The sequence below is a fragment of the Yamadazyma tenuis genome, chromosome 1, assembly GCF_029203305.1.
Source record: "Yamadazyma tenuis chromosome 1, complete sequence".
NCBI classification, from domain to species: Eukaryota; Fungi; Ascomycota; class Pichiomycetes; order Serinales; family Debaryomycetaceae; genus Yamadazyma; species Yamadazyma tenuis.
The window spans coordinates 794,162-815,085 of record NC_089461.1 but is presented as its reverse complement, the minus strand read 5'-3'; the positions used below and the strand labels follow the sequence as shown (position 1 = coordinate 815,085).

General features: G+C 41.5%; 7 protein-coding genes across 7 annotated transcripts; 3 read left to right on the top strand and 4 right to left on the bottom strand. All coding sequences in view use genetic code 12, as the record gives it.

The window, feature by feature from the left end:
* Positions 1-1,052: 1,052 nt before the first annotated feature.
* On the bottom strand, positions 1,053-3,428 carry PSN45_000410 (uncharacterized protein; the record flags this gene model as incomplete). Its single annotated transcript, XM_066157457.1, has 4 exons — positions 1,053-2,221; positions 2,295-2,457; positions 2,481-2,728; positions 3,020-3,428. The coding sequence occupies 4 exons, from the start codon at positions 3,426-3,428 to the stop codon at positions 1,053-1,055; spliced, it is 1,989 nt and encodes a 662-aa protein (XP_066013554.1).
* Positions 3,429-6,835: 3,407 nt separating this feature from the next.
* PSN45_000409 (uncharacterized protein) lies at positions 6,836-8,413 on the top strand (the record flags this gene model as incomplete). Its single annotated transcript, XM_006687825.1, has 1 exon — positions 6,836-8,413. One exon carries the CDS (start codon positions 6,836-6,838, stop codon positions 8,411-8,413), a length of 1,578 nt encoding a protein of 525 aa, XP_006687888.1.
* A 694-nt stretch (positions 8,414-9,107) lies between these two features.
* On the bottom strand, positions 9,108-10,195 carry PSN45_000408 (uncharacterized protein; the record flags this gene model as incomplete). The annotated part of the gene is made up of 2 exons (XM_006688739.1): positions 9,108-10,116; positions 10,176-10,195. 2 exons carry the CDS (start codon positions 10,193-10,195, stop codon positions 9,108-9,110), a joined length of 1,029 nt encoding a protein of 342 aa, XP_006688802.1.
* Positions 10,196-10,389: 194 nt separating this feature from the next.
* PSN45_000407 (uncharacterized protein) lies at positions 10,390-14,899 on the top strand (the record flags this gene model as incomplete). Its single annotated transcript, XM_066157456.1, has 2 exons — positions 10,390-12,690; positions 13,028-14,899. The coding sequence occupies 2 exons, from the start codon at positions 10,390-10,392 to the stop codon at positions 14,897-14,899; spliced, it is 4,173 nt and encodes a 1,390-aa protein (XP_066013553.1).
* A 55-nt stretch (positions 14,900-14,954) lies between these two features.
* PSN45_000406 (uncharacterized protein) lies at positions 14,955-16,655 on the bottom strand (the record flags this gene model as incomplete). The annotated part of the gene is made up of 1 exon (XM_006687822.1): positions 14,955-16,655. The coding sequence occupies one exon, from the start codon at positions 16,653-16,655 to the stop codon at positions 14,955-14,957; it is 1,701 nt and encodes a 566-aa protein (XP_006687885.1).
* A 287-nt stretch (positions 16,656-16,942) lies between these two features.
* PSN45_000405 (uncharacterized protein) lies at positions 16,943-18,586 on the top strand (the record flags this gene model as incomplete). Its single annotated transcript, XM_006687821.2, has 1 exon — positions 16,943-18,586. The coding sequence occupies one exon, from the start codon at positions 16,943-16,945 to the stop codon at positions 18,584-18,586; it is 1,644 nt and encodes a 547-aa protein (XP_006687884.1).
* A 425-nt stretch (positions 18,587-19,011) lies between these two features.
* On the bottom strand, positions 19,012-20,628 carry PSN45_000404 (amidase; the record flags this gene model as incomplete). Its single annotated transcript, XM_006687820.2, has 1 exon — positions 19,012-20,628. The coding sequence occupies one exon, from the start codon at positions 20,626-20,628 to the stop codon at positions 19,012-19,014; it is 1,617 nt and encodes a 538-aa protein (XP_006687883.1).
* Positions 20,629-20,924: the final 296 nt, after the last annotated feature.

Below are 20,924 nucleotides of genomic sequence, written 5' to 3'. Positions count from 1 at the left end.
AAAATATCCTCTTTTGCGATCCAGTGATCTTTCTTGAGTGGCTCGCAGAGTCGAACCTTTATATGACAAGCCTGCTTCAGGAAATCCTTATTGAAGAAGACCAGCTATCCAGATGTCGTTAACACATTGAATTGGGAGACGGTGTATATAACAGGGACTTCCAGGACACTCTGAGGATAATGTACCAGTTGCACCAAGAGATAACAAAAAACATTAGTTCACTGTAAGAAGCCCTCAGCTAAACGAATTTGCTCCAATCAACAGAATGGTATTTTCTCTATATATTACTGACCAAGAGTACAATATAGAAGAGGTTTCCAAAAGAGTTACTCTCAGGCTTCCGTAGTTTTCATAGTTTTTGTTGATGGACCAGACGTGCAGATCATGGTACGAATGGAGTTTTTCCACGCGATCGACATCGGAAAACACGAAAGGAATAATTCAAACCTATTTCAACTTCAGGTTTATTAGCTGGTCCAATGGTACTGGTAACACACTGGATGTACCGAGAGATGTGATGATGCCTATAAAATGATAAATAGAGGGTTACCACCTGTCTTCTCTGTGTACAGTCACACATTTAACGACGCTAGGCTCAACCCCTGGTAGAGCGATTGCCCCTTGGTGCTATTCTGAATTGAGAAAACTTCTATTCTGAGAGAATTTCAATCCCGAACGACTAAGCCATAATTTCGCTCATTGTATAGCCCTTGTTGTACACTCTTGATACTCTTGAAGAGTAATCAAAGTAAAGTGTGTTCACTCAATTAGACTAATATCGTTACCGCGTTTTTGAGTTTGCGACCACTTTTACGTAAAGTAATTTCGAGCATCAAACATATAAGAGGTTGATCGTGAAATCTAATGTTTGGAATAGATACCTGAAAGTGTTACCACAAAGTTTCATTACGTAAGCCACAAGGGCATATATTAAAACTGTAAAAAGCATTGATAAGCGAAATAACCAAACAAATAGAAATTATAATAACCAAACATTCATATTCAATCACGTTTCTCATATATGTATCGTATCCAGGTTCCATTGGATTGATTTAAAATGAAATCCACAAAAGAGCCGATAACATGGCCAAGAATGTGTATGTGTTCTTTGAGCCCATAGCCTCATAAGTAGAGACTTCTTGTGGTGAAGTGTCAGAGCCATTAGCTGCTGAAGCAGCTTCAGAATCACTACCTTTAGCACCAGTTGGAGCAACGGATTCAATAGGATTAGCAGTGACAGCAGCAGCGACAGTGAAAGTTGTATAAGTTGTGACGGTAGCATCTCCTGCGGCATTAGTGCATGGCTCGGTGACCACGATGGTAGAGACTAATGAGTGTGGGATGTTGCAGACAACGGTTTTCTTACCATTATCACCAGTTGTTGTTGTGGTTGAAGGCTCCTTGCAAGTACATGGCAAGATGATGGTAGTGACATGTTTTTCAGTGACAACAGGTTCAGGAGTCTCAACAACCACGGTTGGCTTATCATCTGGTCCGGTGGTAGTGTAAGTTGAAGTGAATGAGCCAGTCCATGGTGTAGTTATGTGTGCTACTGGAGTTTCGACGACCACAGTTGGCTTACCATCAGGACCTGTTGTAATGTAAGTTGAAGTGAATGTTCCGGTCCATGGAGTAAAGACAGTTGGTTCAGGAGTTTCGACAACAATTGTCTTATCACCATTTGGTCCAGTGGTGGTATAAGTTGACGTAACAGAACCAGTCCAAGGAGTGGTTATAGTAAAAACACTAGCTGGGGTTTCAACAACCTCAGTTGGCTTCCCATCGGTTCCAGTTGTGGTATAAGTTGAAGTAACAGAACCAGTCCATGGAGTAGTGATGGTAGGTATTGGAGTATCGATAACAACAGTTGGCTTCCCATCGGTTCCAGTTGTGGTATAAGTTGAAGTAACAGAACCAGTCCATGGAGTAGTGATGGTAGGTATTGGAGTATCGATAACAACAGTTGGCTTCCCATCGGTTCCAGTTGTGGTATAAGTTGAAGTAACAGAACCAGTCCAAGGAGTGGTTATAGTAAAAACACTAGCTGGGGTTTCAACAACCTCAGTTGGCTTCCCATCGGTTCCAGTTGTGGTATAAGTTGAAGTAACAGAACCAGTCCAAGGAGTGGTTATAGTGAAAACACTTCCTGAAGGTGTTGGTGTAGATGGAACACTGGAAGATGGTGCTGGACTTGAAGGAGAAGCAACATTCGAAGATGGAACTGTGGATGAAGGAGTGATTGAAGATGATATTGGAGTACTTGAATTCAACCAGTGAAACGACAGGGTTAGCACGCTTGAAGTAGGACTCGATGAAGTAGGACTCGATGAAGTAGGACTCGATGAAGTAGGACTCGATGAAGTAGGACTCGATGAAGTAGGACTCGATGAAGTAGGACTCGATGAAGTAGGACTCGATGAAGTAGGACTCGATGAAGTAGGACTCGATGAAGTAGGACTTGTCTCAACAATAATAGTCACTGGGTCGCTTGGATTTGAAGGAGTTAAAGTAAAGGTTGTGTCAATAGTTCCGGACTTAGTGGTGGTGGTGGTAGATTCTGGAGTCTTGATGTCGACAGTTACCGGATCACTTGGATTGGATGGGTAGATGGTAACAGTGGTAGTTCCTGTGCCTGTCCATGGTTCTGTGGTGGTGGTGGTAGATTCTGGAACTTCAACAGTAACAATAGCTTCACCATCCGAAGCTGTTACAGTGACTGTCTCAGTATCTGTTCCAGTCCATATAACTGTTGTGGTTGTGGCATAAGGACATGATGTGCTATTTTCAGTTGAGCTATACCAATCAATATCAGTCGTATGCTTGACGCCATCTGGATATGTAACATACATTTGAAAATTTGAAATATACGCTTTATTGTAAAATAAAATTTTGATCGGATAATATATTCCTCCGGTAAGAGAAACTGTTTCAGATTTTGATCCTTCATTTAAGCTATTGTAAGCTTCAAGACTAACATTTCCTACAATGGGACTAGATGAACAACAATCCATTGCTGTACCTGCCCCAAGAGTAAAAACGGCTGCATCATCGACCTTGGTAATCCCGAAAGTATAATCACCACTGGTGGGGGCATAGAAGTAACCATACATTCTCAAGCTAAAATAATTCACATTCACAGTATGTCCATAGAGGCTTCCATTAAACACACTGTCGACCCCCTCATCTGACGATGGAAGTGATAATTGGAAATTTTGCTTGGTCACTCCACTCCATGTGTATTCAGCGGAGTCAGAATCGATTGCTACAAGCTCTTCGTATGATGTTCTATCATTTTGCTTTGCTTCCTCGTAGGTGGTATTGATGTAATCAACCGTAAGTCCTGTGGTAACACTCAGGGGAACACACCCACTTAATGCTGTACTGTACTTAGCTATTGCACTCAATACCAAGATATTACTAAATTTCATTGCTGTTAATAATGAATTTTAGTTCAGGAGTTCGTTTATATAGTTAAGTACTAAATCTTTACTTTTTAAACACTTACATTGGCAATTTCCACAAAGATGTGCAGTGGATCCATAACAGGAGTGCTTCCTGAGAACATATGTATGTGATTCTACCAAAATCCCTTCTTACCTACATCAATGATTCAAGTTACTGCATCGAGACCAACATAAAGAGACTAACTCTGCCAGTATTCCCTAATAAGATGAAGTTAATAGTATTGTAAACAATTCTTCAACACTTGAGCTACCAAGTTAGGAGATTTGAGTGGTGACTACCCCACTTCTCACTCGATTTAAATGACGACCATTCAACTCCTTAGCCAAATATGGCCCAAGAATGGCCCAAAATGATGACAAAAATGGTTTGGCGGTATCTAGAAAAATTAAAGATATTTCATAAAAATGGCATATGTGCTAGTTGATACCTATTGTGTGGTTCAAAACATTTAAAGCGACAATAGTGCCCTAGTCAATCACTAAATAGGATAATTTACAAAATAAGGTTTCATCAGCTCAGCAGAATTGCCAGTTTTGTCTTAGAATTTGTAATAGTCAAATGCAGTATGTGATTTTAACTTCTACCTAATCTGATGAATTTTCTTTCAGAACTATTTGATTATCGTAAACGCACGTTGAGCTGCTAAAAGAAGACTGCTATTTTTGAAAATTGATTGGCTTGGTGTTGAATAGTCCAGCCATAAAGAAGTAAGAGAATATTGTATACAGAATAAGGGTTTTATGCATTATTATGTACACTTCAAACACCATCCATTGTCCTAAACAAATTCAGTTTGTGACCAGTACGATTACTCTTGCAGGTAGTATCACTCAGGAAAAAATCTCGGATGTCCAGCGGCTATAAGATTTTCATTAGATGCGATGAACAGTATAACAGTTCATTACAAGCAACTTCCTATACTATGGCAACTTAGAAGTTACAAGATTCGGAACAGACTCCTCAAAATACACGAACTCTTGGTATAGGCAGTCTAACAATAGGGACATCCAACCATCGAAAGATAATATAAATAGAAATGCGTAGAAGAAGATGAGTGCCGCATGAAAAGGGTTGAAGACGCCTTAGATTGTCGGGTTGGTCAGCACTGTTGTGTGTTCCATCAATACACAGCTCTTGGTTACCTAAAAACTCCCAAAATTATCACACACAGGATGTGGTAGCAGCTCAAAGGGGTTTGTACTGGTTAACCGGGAACCAGGTGGTTAGACCATTCAGGCAATTGGCTTGCTGTCCCAAAGCGTCATGCCCAGATAAAGACAGTGCTGGACTAAGATAATTTTGGTCAAAAGATAATCTCACATACGAAATATTCGCATCCTTTTGCGGCAACCGATCCATTACCTCTTTGAGGACGACTTGTTACAGCAAAAGTCCTTTTGTTGGTTCTGAATGTCAATCTCCTCATTCAATAAAAATGAGAAAGAGCTGGTACAGAGTGGTTCCCCCTTTTCCATACACGCCTACACCATATTCGACTTGTTCTGGCTAGCCAGCACACTGACAAAGGATTTAAAAAGAATGTTGAGAATGTTGGGTATTGATATGGTGTTTAGCAGACACGAAAGGAAAGCCCTTCACTGTTACATGCGACAAGCTCAGGTAGGACACGGCTCTTGAACCACCCCTGTGGTGTGACTCCCATCTACTTCTGATGCACTGCAAATATTAATAGTCTTTGAGGGCAGGTTCAAGGGCGGTGGGCAGAATAGATAATTTTCCGAGCTCTAAACGGTGCTAGGTAAACTATCATTGGCGGTTGAACAATCCCATTCACCAGAGCACCTAATCGATGCCCAATCTCACGATTACTGCATACTTGCTTCCCTTATCAGCGTCAGCTTCGAAATTCTTGGAGAGTTCTACACCGAAATGTCCTATGCATCAACTGTTGACGTGCCGACTATACTATCAGCGTTGGTAACTTGGATGGACAGGCGGAGAATATCTCATCACTCATAATGACCTTAGGATATAAAGGGGTCGAGATAGAAAATTTGTTACTTGCACATTCATCGAGCTTGTAATTCTCTATGGCTCTTCAATTGGCAGATTTGGGAAATCAGGTTCTGCCTCACTCTATCGATCGCCCTTAGCATTGACACCAGCAACACGATTTACCAACAATGTTGCCTCGAAAATGGATATTCAATCAACTCATTCCTGCTATTCAGTATCTACCCGAGGAGATGGACGGCACTCGAGAATTCATTCAGGTCCGTGATTCACCTCATAATTTCAAAAATTTATCCGAGGCTAAAGGAGGACATCTTTGATCGATCAACACCCAGGCTTCGGAACTTTATTCGGTATCCGAATTGATTCAGCACAAAATAAGGTCATAATTCTATTCCGAATAATAAAATATCGTGGAAAGGAATCCGAGACAACCTGGATTCTGAATTATTATTGCAGTACCATAAAATATATTTGGTGGACAGGGGAAATCTCAAGATGAAATTTACAAGCAGTGACCAGCGGGTTACCGGGACATTTGGTGAGGCTGCAGCTTGATACTGTTGGTAATTAACAATATAATCATAGGCTGGAAGGATTATTTCCCAACCTCTGCAGACGATATTTTTTTGCAAATCTTCCTCGAATGGCAGCCTGAGACGTGTTTTTTTTGAGTGCCAAGGATTTCTTCTCTTTTCCTTGCCCAATTTCTCCTTTACCAGTTTTTCCCCAGTTTCTATTACGAGCCCATATCAATAACAAGATGGTGTACACCACAAGGGAAGATCACAGTAATATATACCCCACAAACAAAGTAAGATTTGTGAGTGAACACCCCTTGAGATAACTGTGATTACTCGAACCCCGAACAGAATACTTCGAATGCTAGACAATGCGTAGAACGACCAAGCCCTTAATTTTCAATGTGTCAGAACTTCTAAGGCTATTAAGTTTGGTCATTTTTGTGGGGATGAGAAAAGGTTTACCCTCGTCCGGTATATGCGCCAAGTTTTATCCGAAAGGATAATCCTAATGGTTGTTCCATTTTTTTTTTGGGTCCACATTGTTTGAGACGCTACCTCAACTGAAAGAAAGGGTGAAGATATTACATTCATTGTGCTGAGCGACTGCTTGGAACTCTAACGTAGATCCACAATCCTAAGTCTTGATCATCATTAAGTTTCAGCCTCTCATAAAAGAATTGTTCTGCGGAAAAATACAAAAATATTGGCGAATTCTTCAGCTACCCCACAAGCATATTTTCTTCGTACGGCTTTTTTTCCTGGTGGGAGGGCTGAATTGTAAAGCTTCAAACCAAGCGTGTCACTAGATGAACGGGTATAAAATGGGGACCCAAATCCTTCAAATCTACCTCTCATAATCGAAACACATTACAATGGGACTCGAAGACTCTAAATTATTACAGAAATATCTCAATTTCGGAGAAAGAAAGGCAGGATCCACGTCCATGGGGATTTTTGTCGGGTTATTTGCCGCCTTTGGTGGTATTTTATTTGGGTATGACACTGGTACTATCAGTGGAATTATGGCCATGAAGTATGTCACAGAAAGATTCCCCCAAGACATACCAAATGAATTTAGTTCCAGCGAAAAGTCTTTGATTGTTTCCATTTTGTCTGTGGGAACTTTCTTCGGTGCTTTAGGTGCTCCATTTTTGTCTGACACTTTGGGTAGAAGATGGACTTTGATCATTGGTACTTTAGTGGTCTTTAACTTGGGTATTGTGTTACAGACAGCTGCCACTGATATTCCATTATTGTGTGCTGGTAGAGCTATTGCTGGTTTAGGAGTTGGTTTAATTTCTGCTGTAATTCCATTATACCAGTCCGAAACTCTTCCAAAATGGATTAGAGGTGCCGTCGTTTCTTTATACCAATGGGCTATTACTATAGGTTTACTTTTGGCTGGTTGTGTGATTCAAGGCACCCACAATAGAAATGACTCGGGTTCTTATAGAATTCCTATTGCCATCCAATTCTTATGGGCTTTAATTTTGGGTATTGGTATGTTCTTCCTTCCTGAAACTCCTAGATTTTTTATTTCTAAATCCAGAGATGATGAAGCTAAGGAATCATTGAAGATATTAAGAAAGTTGCCAATTGACCACCCAGACTTGGTTGAGGAATTTGAAGATATGAAAGCTGCCTTTGAGTTTGAAAGAACTCTTGGGGGTGGTGGTTGGTTAGATGTCTTCAGCAATAAGAACAAGCAGTTGAAGAGATTGATCACTGGTACTTCTATCCAAGCATTCCAGCAATTGACGGGTGTTAATTTCATATTCTACTTTGGTACCACTTTCTTCAAGAGTTCAGGTATTGGTAATGAATTTTTGATTTCCTTGGCCACAAACATCGTTAACGTTGGTATGACTATTCCAGGTGTTATTTTGATCGAAGTCATTGGTAGAAGAAAGTTGTTATTGGGTGGCTCGGTTGTTATGAGTGTTTCTCAATTGATTATTGCCATTGTTGGTGTCACTTCGCAGACTAAGTCTTCTAACAATGTGTTGGTTGCTTTCACCTGTATTTTCATTGGTGCGTTTGCTTCTTCTTGGGGTCCAACTTGTTGGGCTCTCATCGGTGAAATGTTCCCATTGACCACCAGAGCTAAATCTGTAGCTATTTCTACTGCTTCAAATTGGTTATGGAATTGGGCTATTGCGTATGCTACTCCGTACATGGTTGATTCTGGTCCAGGTAACGCTAACTTAGGTTCCAAGGTGTTCTTCATCTGGGGTGGGTTCAATTTGATAGGTATGGCATTCACCTATTTGATGGTTTACGAAACAAAGGGATTGACGTTAGAGCAAGTTGATGAATTGTATGAAGCAGTTCCTAATGCTTGGAACTCTGCTGGATTTGTTCCAACTGAACATGCTTTCAGAAATAACCTTGCTGAATCCATTCAGAGTGACACCAAGCAGGAAGCTGTTTCTGAAAACGAATCTGTATAATTATTTGTGCAATGAATACAATTGATCTCCAGAACCTTCACCTCTTAAAATAGGATGTCGCGACACGACATTTACATTTACTAACTAGGTTTGAATAAAGTTCGGTTGTAATAGGGGCTACAAGAATTAAGACAGTGTATTTTGTGGGTATAGTTAGTGTTGGTATGATTGAATTTTTTCAGCAGTGGTGTTGCAAGAGTAGTAATCATTCAGAATTTGTATGTAGTTAAAAGCTGACTTGCTACCTACGTGTCCTTTGTTTATGTTTAGGTCAATAATGAAAGTTGCACCCGCTTTGGAATTGTATTACTAAGTTTTCATTTAAGAGAGGTATAGGAGCACTTGGCTGCACAAAAAGATCTTATCTTCCTGCCCCAAAGTGTGGGGTGCGTCAAACGGAAACGGAAATGGGGGAGACCCGCCCTAAAGGGAAACATCCTCCGATCCTTTCCCCAGACTTTTCCTAAAACCATATGGGGGACCATTCTCAAATTGGAAGTTTCGGTAGAGTAAGTCAAGTGGGTCGATGAAAGTTGGGGATGGGCGTACGGAGCACTAGAGAAAAAGAGCTTGGTCACATCAAAAAATTCGAGTGACCGCCTTTCTCTTGGTGACATCCAAAAGAAGATTTTTGTTAACTTTTAATGGGCGAAATTTGTAGAGAAAAATGCAATTAAAAACAGGTGATATATATTTACTTCTTTGATGGTAAAGACTGGAACTGCTTCATTGAGTCCAAAATACAATCTTCAAAAGAATGAAATTTGATTCCCAAGTCCCTCTCAACAGTAGCGTAATCTAAATCATACCCTTCGGGAACTAGCCCTTCAGTTGGAAGCTCTATAGTGATGTTACTACCTAAACCATTATCTTTCATGAGCTTTGCAGCCAAATTGTACGAGAACTTCTCGGGTGAACTAGGAACATACCTCTTGTTACTGGCCTTCTCCACAACCAATGCTTTGACGTGGGCAAGAGCTAAGTCCCTGACATCAACCCAAACTGGGACTCTTGAAACGGGCAAAGGTGATACCCCCTTGTAAATGTCCCAAAGAGTGGCATTTGACAAGTTCAAATCTTCCACCACATCAACTGGGTGCACAATGGGTCCAAATGTCATAGGAGGACAGAAAGTCACCAAATCAAAAGAAGGGTGTCTCTCTTTAATGAAGTTCCAAGCTTCAAGTTCAGCAAATTTCTTAGACCCTCTATAAGCAATCACTGGGTCGGCCTTAATGGATTCCTCATAGGTGAGTGGGTTCCAGTCATCTCCAGTGTAGGTGAACCCAGGCCCAGGACCTTTGGAAACATCCATGACAGATGCAAATGAAGATGTCAAGACTACTCTCTTGATATTTGGTTCTGTCAACGCCGCCTCAAAAACCACCTTGACTCCGTTAATGGCGGGTTTTATCAAGTCTTCCTCTACGTTGGCAACCGAGTAGTCCAAGGGACTTGCAGCATGAATAATTCCGTCAACCCCCTCAACTGCGTCGAGAAAAGGGTTCTCATTTCCTTTTAAACTGGTGAAATCCTTAATTTCAAACGCCTCAATCAAGTCTCTGGTTTCAGGACGAGCATCGATGAATTGTTGGGCCTTCTTAAGCGACCGTGAAGCAAGTCTCACTCTTATTCCTAATGAAAGAAGATTATCGACAATATGAGCTCCAATAAAACCGGTCCCACCCGTGACTAAAACTTTTCTATATAACCTGTCAGTACAATTGCACTCCATAAATCCACGTTTCATCACACCACATACCTATAATCTGATACCACCATGATAAAAACTTGTTTGACGTATGCAAAAGTGGATGCTGCAAACACTTTATATCGACCGCGACCCCCACCCACTTGATGCATTCCCAAACAGGCAAGAATCCCCCACATGCCACACCACCAAAATCCCCCGCAAAAATCAGAGTGCGATTTTGAGCGGACTTGCCATGACTGGCTTCACTGACTACGCTCAAAAAATGTCTAAGGTTGGACACAGAAGTCTAGCGAACACCCAGGACATGACGCGTTACGTGTGTGACATTGTAAACTGCAAAAAGTCGTTCACTAGGGCCGACCATCTTGCTCGGCACCGTCTCAATCACGAGTCGGGATCTAGGCATAGATGTGAGTGGCCCAATTGTGGAAAAACATTTGTCAGAAACGATGTATACAAAAAGCATTATCGTGAACAGCATGAGCACAAACTGGAGAAGACGGAAAAGATCTCAAAACCAAGTAGCAAGCCTATTAGGTTTGTGTTTATGGATGAGTCTAAGCTTCCTAAGATGGAGCCTGAAGAAACAAACTCTATTTCACCATTATTGAACAATTCGAGTTATACCCAAATAGAAACCCCTACATTGCTGCCATTTACACCCGTTGACTCCCAAGAAGATATGAACCAAAATATCGACCCTGCAAACCTTTCTATTAATGAGCTTGTGTCTTCGGACGAGCTAATAAGATGGCTATTTGGAGGTATCGAAAATAATTCAGACTCCTCTTCTGTTACTGTCACCATTTCCCCCAACGAAAGCTTGGAGAATTTTCCTGAGCTTGAAGAATTTGAGTATCCGTTTGGATCTCATTCAATAGTTGGTGGACAACAGAAGCTTGCGGTTGATAATCTTTGTAACCGGCCAAAAGAGGCGAACGAGCCCGAAATCCCACATTTTCCCTTTAGCAACGAACAGACTGTGATAGACCAGTCTATAATGGAGGGGTTGGAAGATGCTTTGCCATCGATAAAATTTCAGGAAGACTTCAAGGGCGAATCTCTACAATACTATTTGGAGATATACTGGAAATACTACCACCCGCAGTTTCCTATATTGAACAAACCGTCTTTTTCCACCAGAAAAAGCCACCCCATATTGATCTTGTCGATGATTACCATTGGTGCGTATCTTTCCAGCACCTTGAAGTCAGATTCTTCACGAAAGGGCCGATTTTTCTCTGAAAGCATAGCAGTTCCTCTTCGGTGGGCCATCTACAAGTCTAAGGAATTTAAACCTCCTCCAAAACTTTGGGTGGTCCAATCGTTGGTGCTATTGCAGACAAATGAAATCTGCTGCTCATCTAGAGATTTACATGAGAGAGCTAACTTACACAGGGGCTTATCCATTCAGATGTTGAAAAGAAGCCCTATGTTTGGGGGTAACCCATGGGTGAAGCCTTCTGTAAACTCTGGAGAAAACTACCAAAAAGATGCCACCATCCCACCATATTCAAGCCAGGAACACTGGGACAAATGGATTGAAGATGAGTCCATGAAGAGGTGTGCTTTGGCCACCTTTTACTTGGAAACCTTACATGCAGTGGTGTTTGGACATGATATGGTCATCGACTTACACGACGTTAAACCCACTTTACCTTGTAATGAGCATTTTTGGAGAACCGGGAGATACTCAGAAAATTGCTTGCAGAAGCCATTGACGTTGTTGGCAGCCATAAAAAGTATCTTACACAAGAAGCCCGTCAAGACTCGAGGTTTTGGCAAAAGAATCATTCTTTCCGGTCTTATTGCATTGTCGTTTGAAGTCAAGGACCGAGAATTCGAGTTTTCCATTTCAGAGCTAAAGTCCGTCAAACAGCTCTGGCAGAGTAATATTGATGAAGCCTTCAAGTTTTGGGACTTAAACTGTTCTTTGTCAGCCCAGAAGAATGTTAGCCCCAGGATTTGGTCCGAAACATACTCGATTCCGTTACGAGAGCTATATGAAAGCTACACTCAAATGAAACACTATGACTTCATGGTGTACGCTGGAGCACCAGGAAGAATGAATGTCGAGTTCAATGAGAAGGAAGTCGAACTAGTCACGTCTCGGATAGTGGACTGGACGAATAGCATCCAAGGTAAGAGGGCGGTTGTGCTTATCTATTCGTATTTCTGTAACTTGTTATTCGCCGGAGAAAACCAAGAACCACACAACTACGACCCCAAAGAGGACAGATGTTTTTACAGAAAACAAATGATAAGTCATATGCTTTCCATTCTCTGGTGCTACAATTTCCATAGCTGTGGGCCCGAATCTCATGACTTCAGGTGGAACTCGGAAAACCCAGACCATATACCCAGCAAAGAAGATGGCCACGCTCACCTTCAGCGAGTGAAAGCCGAGTTAACCATGCTTGCAGGCAAGCCCTTCACCACAGAAAACATATATGAAGACGTAGAACTTTTTGCAGGAGTGTTGGATTCAGTTTCTGGAAGAGGGAATATGGTAGGATTGTTTCGCATTTTCAAAACAGAGTACTTGAGTGACTCGTCGGAGATAGTACGTGAGCATTCGCGTCTCTTGGAGAACTGCATCAACCGAAGCTTGGGTTCTAGCAGTATTTTTTGTAGCAATATGTTCGAGTAATGGATAATGATAAATGTACTTTTCATGTACCTTCGTTATCGCGAAACTCGTATCTTTTTCTTCTCAAGCGATAATGGATAAGGCAGTGAAAAACAGAAGGAAAGGCGTGGTATCTTTGGCATGCCAGCGGTGCAAGGCCAGAAAAACTAAGTGTGACGGAGACTTTATTAGTGGGGCGTCTTGCACTAGCTGTACCAAGGTTAATGAAGCCTGTGTCTTCAATGAACAAATGAAGCCAAATTACGTAAAGATGTTGCAACAAAGAGTAGACTTTTTAGAGTCCAAAATCAAGGATTTGGAAGAGTCTGCCTTGAAAAAAGACATTTCAAGCCCCGGATTAGATAAGTCGTCAAGTATAGATAGCAGTTCACCAGGAAGCGGGTTAAAAAAGAGCATTATTGAATGTGCTGCGTTTATACCCTTAAAAAATGATGACAAAACGTCTGTTTATGTGGGAGGTTCTGGCTTCAGCGTCGCTCATATGATTGAAGGCTACCTCCTAGAGGATGAAGCAGTTGCGGATTATCCAGATGCAGATTCTGGTTCCAATATGGGAGCCCAAATCAATCTACCGAAGATAGAGGATATCATAAAAGACGAGAAGTTGACCTCATATTATATGGAAAACTACCTCACCATAATACATACCCGATTTCCGTTTTTGAGCAGGACATATGTGGAGTCCCTTCACAACAATGCATATCGTCTTATATTAAAGCCTAAATCTGGTCTGGTGATGGATAGATTTATTTTATTGATGGTGTATGCCATTGGGGCGTATTTGAAGCAGGATGCCAACTCGCCCGATCAAAACACAGTGGCTCATTTCAGTCTATATAAACATGCTTTGAGCAAGGATTTGAAGTCGGTGCTTCAGGCTGAAACCATATCTAATGTCCATGCCATCCTTCTATTGGTGATATACAAGTTGAGATTTCCTAACGGACTGACAATATGGTATTTGGTGGGGACAGCTTTGAGGTTGTGTATTGAGTTTGGACTCCACAGAAGGAACCTAGAGTTCTTTGTGAGTAACCCATTTGCGTACTTGATCCAATGTCGGACCTTTTGGTCAGTTTACGCTCTAGAGAAAGTTATCAGCAACTTTTTCGGAAGACCATTTTCTATAAATGACAGGGATATCGATATTGACTTGCCCATAGATATTGATGAGTCGGTAACCGATGATATGTCTATCAAGAACAAGTTCTACCAGACATATCCCCATTTGAACTTAGAAAACTTTCCTGTTGAAGAAGACGAAGGGGCAACTAACACAAGAACCTCTATTTCTGTGGCCATAATCTACTTCAAGCTCCGACAGATCGACAGCAAGATTCACAACAAAATCTATAGAGTGGATATTCCATTTGAAGATATCCCCAGACAGATAATAGCGGAGATCCAAGGGAAGATGAAGCATTGGCTTGATAGCCTACCTTCATATTTGACCAAGCGTGAGTGTGACTACTGCCTTTATTTGTATAACAAACAAATCAGGTCCTTGATTGTTCCGTTCATGAATAGGCTTGAGGCGAACGACCCGCTTTTCATTGAGTGTATCAAGAGTTCCATCAATATCTGCAAGTTGAACAGAAGAATCCACGATAGCCGTAGCTCTCGGCACAGGCTTTCAATTGTATCTCTTCAGACCATATTTTTGAGTGGAGTAACGATCATATATGGGTTGTTTTCCAGGAAAGTAATATGGGACTTTGATGTAAGTGAAGGTCTCCGGAGCTGCTCTTCGACGTTGGTGCTATTGGCTGAAAGATGTCCGAGTTGCTCACAGTACCGAGACGCGTTTGAAAAGTTGTTCGAGCAAGTTAGTCATGCAAGGAGCTTACAGCAAGGACTGTTGACATCCGATTACGAAAGACCAATAGGGGGACTACTGAGTTTGACTGACTCCTCTGACATGTTTGGACAGGACCAGTTTATCAAAGAGGCCAATAAAAGACACTTTATTGACAATATGAAGACGTTTAACACTTTGGCCAACCTGGAGTACATTCAAGAAGAAAACTTCGATGTGCTATTCGATTTCTCTGACGTCGACACGATCTTCAGGCGACTAGGAAACTTGAACAACAATCATTCCGGTCTCGGGATTGATCTTTAGCTGTTTAGTCAATTTATTTCACCCTTATATTACTATTTAAATCACAATTATACCTCTAAAGCTCTTTAGAGGAAGTTACAAAATTACCTTTTTCATTTCCAATCGAATTGGATTCTGGGATAGTCTCACTATCAATGATCTCCACGGTTGGCTCTATAATACTGTCCAATGACTCTCCTGGAAGAAATCCATCACTTTGGGCCAACTCTTCAAAACCTATCGATTTGATGTCCTTATCATCAGGTAAGATGTTCTTGACGGGGAAAGCAAAACAGAGAGTACCGTAAGCTACAAAAGCCACGATAAAAGACAACAAGAACCCAAGTTGGTAGATTCTGACAGCAGCAATACCAATGGACCCTGGGGTCACTGAGTTAGCCACCCCAGAAATAGTAAAACCACATCCAATAACCCACGCAGCCATTGCTCTCCAGTTCACACCAAGCTTATTATACCAGAAAACCCCAGTTCCGTCAGGGTTGTAGAAAGAAGGAATATGGTAGTTTCCTCTTCTGATGATAAAGTAGTCGTAGATCATAGTAGCAGCAATAGGACATAACATCACCGAATAACTTCCCAAGAACGCCAAAAAACTCGCTCCACTACTCAGTATCTTCCATGGGAACAAGAGTGGACACACCAACCAGCACAAGAATTGACCTCTGGTGATATTCACATATTTGGGGAACATACCCGTGGCATCAGCACCAACAGGCAAACAGTTGGTACCGACGTTGACGATTACCAAAGCTATAATCATACCAAGGGACGCAAAGAAAATACCAGTTCTCATGCCAGCCGACCAGTTGTGGTCCAATAAGCCATTATAAAGATCCCATGGGTTCCAATAGGTTTCTCCCAAAAACACCTTGGCAGCAGAAGTAGTACCACACCCGAGGAAAGTGATCAAGACTTTAGAGCACAACACAGCAAAGGACTGGATCCAAGCAGCGTCACTGGGTCTTTTGGCGTATCTGACCACATCACCAGTATTGATCAAAATTGGACATAACGCTCCCATAATGGAATTAATACCCGAAATGACTCCCCACACCAAGTCAGAACCATATACCCTGTCCGTTGCCAATGATTCTGGAGTACCAAGAGTACCACCAGCCTTTCTGACACAGTAGCCAAATACAGCGAATAACGAGGTGGTAGTAGTGATCATTTTAACCGAATAAAGATGTCTTTGGTGTCTTGGATGCATAAACATAAGTGGCAACTGGAAAAACCATATGAGGAAAAATGAAAGCAACCCCCGAGAAGTGATCCCTGAGTCCGAAGACAACTTGTTCTCGATGTTCACCCATTTATACCCAAAAATGCATCTCATAAGCACGTCCATCAACAGGCCCGCGAAATATGTTTGCACTGCAAAGTAAATCGTAGCCACCGATATTCTGACAAAGATGAAAAAGTACGAGCCGTACATCCCAGCAGCCGCTCTGACAATGGTAGGGAACCCCAAGTGATACACTGAAGGGGCTCTAGAATTAAACACGAGTACGATGGAAAGAAAAAAACTTCCAATGACAGCACATATCAATCCATGCCACCAGAGTAAACCATTACTGACCAACGTGGAACCCAACGTATAAGAAGAAGGCGTCAACGAGGTAGTAAAATAGAAAAACAAAAAGTGGTAAATACCCCAAGTTCTTTCGTCGGTAGGAGTTGGTAAAAGATCTCTGTTGTACCAGGCATGCGGACCTTTAGGCACGGTCTTTATTCTTAATTTGCTGAAAACTTTCATTTGAGATTTAAAAACTTAAGGGATATGATTATGAGCATGAGTTATTCGTTGGTATCGTGGTATTTATAACGTAACAGAATCTGCCAGGCGAGCTTCTTATCGGAGATTGGATTTTCATTTTGGTTGATCGTATTATTTCGCACACAACAGTTTCGGCGATCCTCCGAGACTCTTATCGTGTGGTGCCCGTAAATGACAATTCCGTTAGGTGCTGCACTTCCGCCGTTTTATTTCGCAGTCGATCTTTTAAGACATGAGCCAATGGACTTTTTTACTGTTTAAACAAAATGGATGAGAAGGTGGAAGTTGCTGTATCCGTCTCCAGCGACAATAAAAAGCTTAAGGATGAGGGTATACAGGTAGCTGACACCCTCGCCAATTCCCATGAAAATACCTTGTCTAAACAGAAGCTTCTTGTGGTGTTTTCTGCCATGTCCGTATCTTTATTCCTAAGTTTTGTTGACCAAACAGCTATAACAGTGGCTCTTCCATACATAGCGGAGGAACTTGATGCAGAGAATACAATATCGTGGGCCGGGACTGCCTCCTTGATCAGCACCACTATGTTCATGGTTCTTTTTGGTAGATTCAGTGACATTTTCTCCAGGAAATATGTCTTGATAGGATGTCTATTGGTACTTGCAGTATTTGATCTTGCTTGTGGATTTGCACAAACACCTTATCAATTGTTCATATTCAGGGGGTTTTGTGGCATTGGAAATGGAGGTGTCACTTCTTTGACTATGGTGATTGTTTCGGATATAGTCACTTTGAAAGAAAGGGGGAAGTACCAAGGTATATTGGGAAGTTTTGTAGGATTGGGAAACGCACTTGGTCCAATTTTGGCATCTGCCTTCATTAGTCATCTTTCTTGGAGAAAGTTCTACTACATGATGTTCCCTATAGGAATTTTAGCGGCTGCAATTATTTTCTGGCTAGTGCCATTCACCAGACCACAGATGACATTGAAGGAGAAGCTTGCAAAAATAGACTATCTTGGGTTTTTCTTCAGTTCAGTTGCTATCATATTCATTCTTATTCCAGTCAGTGGTGGGGGGACATACTACTCTTGGTCAAGTCCTTTGGTGATTTCTTTCTTGGTCATAGGTGGAGTATCTGGAATGATGTTTTTCTTTGTCGAGAAGAAAATCGCCTTTTTACCCATGATCCCATTGAACTTATTCTCCACTAGGATGTCTTTAACATGTTTGTTATTGCAGAACTTTTTCTTCGGAATGTGCTACTTTGGGCATGTATACTATTATCCGTATTTCTTTCAAATAGTGAGAAGGTACAGTGCAATAAAAGCAAGTGTACATCTATTGGCATTGGTGCTACCACAGTCGACAACTTCTGTTATTTGTGGGCAGGTAATATCTCGTACTGGTCATTATATTTATGTGGTTTGGTATGGATATATAGCATGGACCTTGGGTGTATGCCTATTGTGTCTTTGGGGACCAGATGCTAACCAGGCAAAAATTATTATACCCTTGATTCTTAACGGGTCTGGAGTAGGTGCTATCTTCCAGCCAACTTTAGTGGCTGCCCAAGCACAGTCATTCAAGAGAGATAGAGCTACTGTGATATCTGCCAGAAATGTTTTAAGATCATTTGGGGGTGCCGTTGGTTTGGCAGTTGCTTCGACTATCATAGCTAACAGTTTTTCTAAACATTTATCATTGGGGGGTGATCTTTTCACATCCTCCGAGATCATAGGGTTAAAGTCCCAGGTGTATTCATCTTTGTCTTTGGACAGTTACTCGAAAGATCAAAGTGAATTTTTGATAGAGGCATACATGTCTTCTTTGAAGAATGTATTTTACTTCTGGATGGGGTCAATTTCTCTTTGCTTGGTTTCCAATGTTGTTGTTAGGGATAGAGGATTAGAACCGTTGGACGAACAGTCAGCAGAACACAAAACACTATAAATATGATCATATGCCCAGTTCATCGTTGAAGTGGTTTTCGTAAGTGGCAAATAACAAATGTTTGATCAGCTCCTACCATGCATTATGTTGGGCAGCACAGACCTCGGGGGAGGTCAAAGATGTTGAGTTTTATAAGATTATAGAATAAAAAATAGATATTCGATGACCAGGTTGTCAATGAAGGGACCCACCAGACAAATTGGCCATACAAAGATTCGAAAATTCGTGTAAGGGAACTTCCTTCACTTGTTAATCCAAGAGTTATCATAGAGGAACTTTTGTGGTTGCAAACAAACTGCTCGCATCAATACGAGAAGTAAAATTTACAAAATTAACTAAAAACTGAATAATTATATTATTACAAGAAATTAAAAACTAGGTCGTATTCATGGCTATATTAAAAGCATATGAACAAAAAGTAGTAACTAAAGGTCTTTCCAATTGTAGCTCTTTTCAAAAGCATAGGCAGCTCTATAAACCGTTTTTTCATCAAACCACTGACCTACAATTTGAAGTGATACTGGAAGTTTGGTACCACTATCTGCCAAAGGCCCCTCTAAGATAGGTAACATTCCAACGGGAAGAGCTAATGCAGGGTGTCCACTTTGATCAAAAGGAGCAGTATTTGAACTCAAACCGACTTGCTTCCCAATTAACTCTAATGGGGTTGCATTTGGTCCAATCTCAGCATGAGAACGTGCAATGTATGGCAAGTTTGGTAAAACAATCAAGTCATATTCCTCCAATACCTTATTGTACAGATCTCTTAACTTTCTTGATAAGTTGGTACATTTCCCGTATAATCCAGGAAACTTCTTTTCAGCATACATGCCATTGTAGTAGATGTTCTTAGATGATGGATAAGCTTGGTCCCAGTTTTCTTGGGTATGGGCCGCCTCAAGAAACTTCTGCGTAAGGTCGTTCAATGACACTCCTCTTCTACCAATGTTATTACCCATCTTCGTCAAATAACCACCAATCTTTGAGACACCAGTCCAGATTAAAGCACCCTTGGAATGAAGAGGAATGCTGACTTCTTCTACAGTTGCACCCAACTCTTTGAATTTCTTAATCGCAGCTAAGCAAGTATCCTTGACTCTTTGTTCAACAGCTCTGTTTTCAAACCCTTCTTTCAAAATGGCAATTTTCAAGCCTTTCAAGCATTTTGGGTCGGAAAGATCAAGCAAATCATAATAGTAATCAGAGGTTTGAGCACCAAAACTTCTATCATCTATACCATCGCTTCCAGCAATCGCCTGAAGACCCTTGGCATTGGTCAATACATCTCTTGTCAAAACTCCCAAATGATCATTGGTTGCCTCGTTACCAGCGCACCCAGTAAAAGGAATAAGACCGAATGTAGGCTTAAGTCCAACAGCTCCACACCAACCTGCTGGAATTCTAACTGAACCACCTTGATCCGCCCCAATGGTGATATCAATGTCTTCTTCCGGATCCATCACCAAAGCAGCACTTCCGGAAGAACTTCCTCCAGTGGAATAGCCAATAGCCAAAGGATTGTGAACAGGACCTGTTCCAGCTGAATGAGAAGTGGCCGAATGACACAAGTTTTCACACACAGCTTTACCCTGGATAGTAGCACCTGCTTCCATGAGCCTGGTGATGACGACCGCATCTGTTTTTGGAACATAATCTTTGACAAAGTTTGTTCCCAAAAGCATTGGTACGCCTGCAATGGCAATGCAGTCTTTGACAGCAATGTTACTACCGTCGAGCAAGCCACCTCCCGTGTACTTCAAGTCCTTGACTTCACATTTGTAACCCCAGGCACCTAACTTGTTATCCTCTGGTTGAGGGAAGTAGGGGTCTTTTCTAGGGAATCTTTCGTAGTCAACTTCAGGAAGGTAGTCATCCATCTCATCAAGCTCTTCACAGGCATCGTGGAAAACCGCCAATAAAGTCTTATACTGTTCCAATTCTATTTGGGTGTGTTCCTTGACTCCCAATTCGTTCGCAAGTGATACAATGGTATCAGTAGTAACTGGGTTTCCAGCCTTAGCATCGAAGGTAAATACTGACATTTGTGTTTGTGGTTGGTGTCACAAAATAGGTTCGAGGTGGTTTTCTTTAAATGATTGTCAGCACAATCCTGAAGAGATCATAACCGGGATGTTTCCGAAAATGCGGGACGAGATCAGATAGTGCTCGATAAGCAAGTGTCAAGTGCGATATGGTCCAATTCCGTGCGTCTTTTCGGGGTTATACCGCCACAACCTCAAGGAAAGTTTTCCTGCATATCGGCTCATCTCCGACAGATTACCTATCGATAAGCTTTTTAATAGGACCACAAATGGGGTGCATTAGTCGTTATCACCTG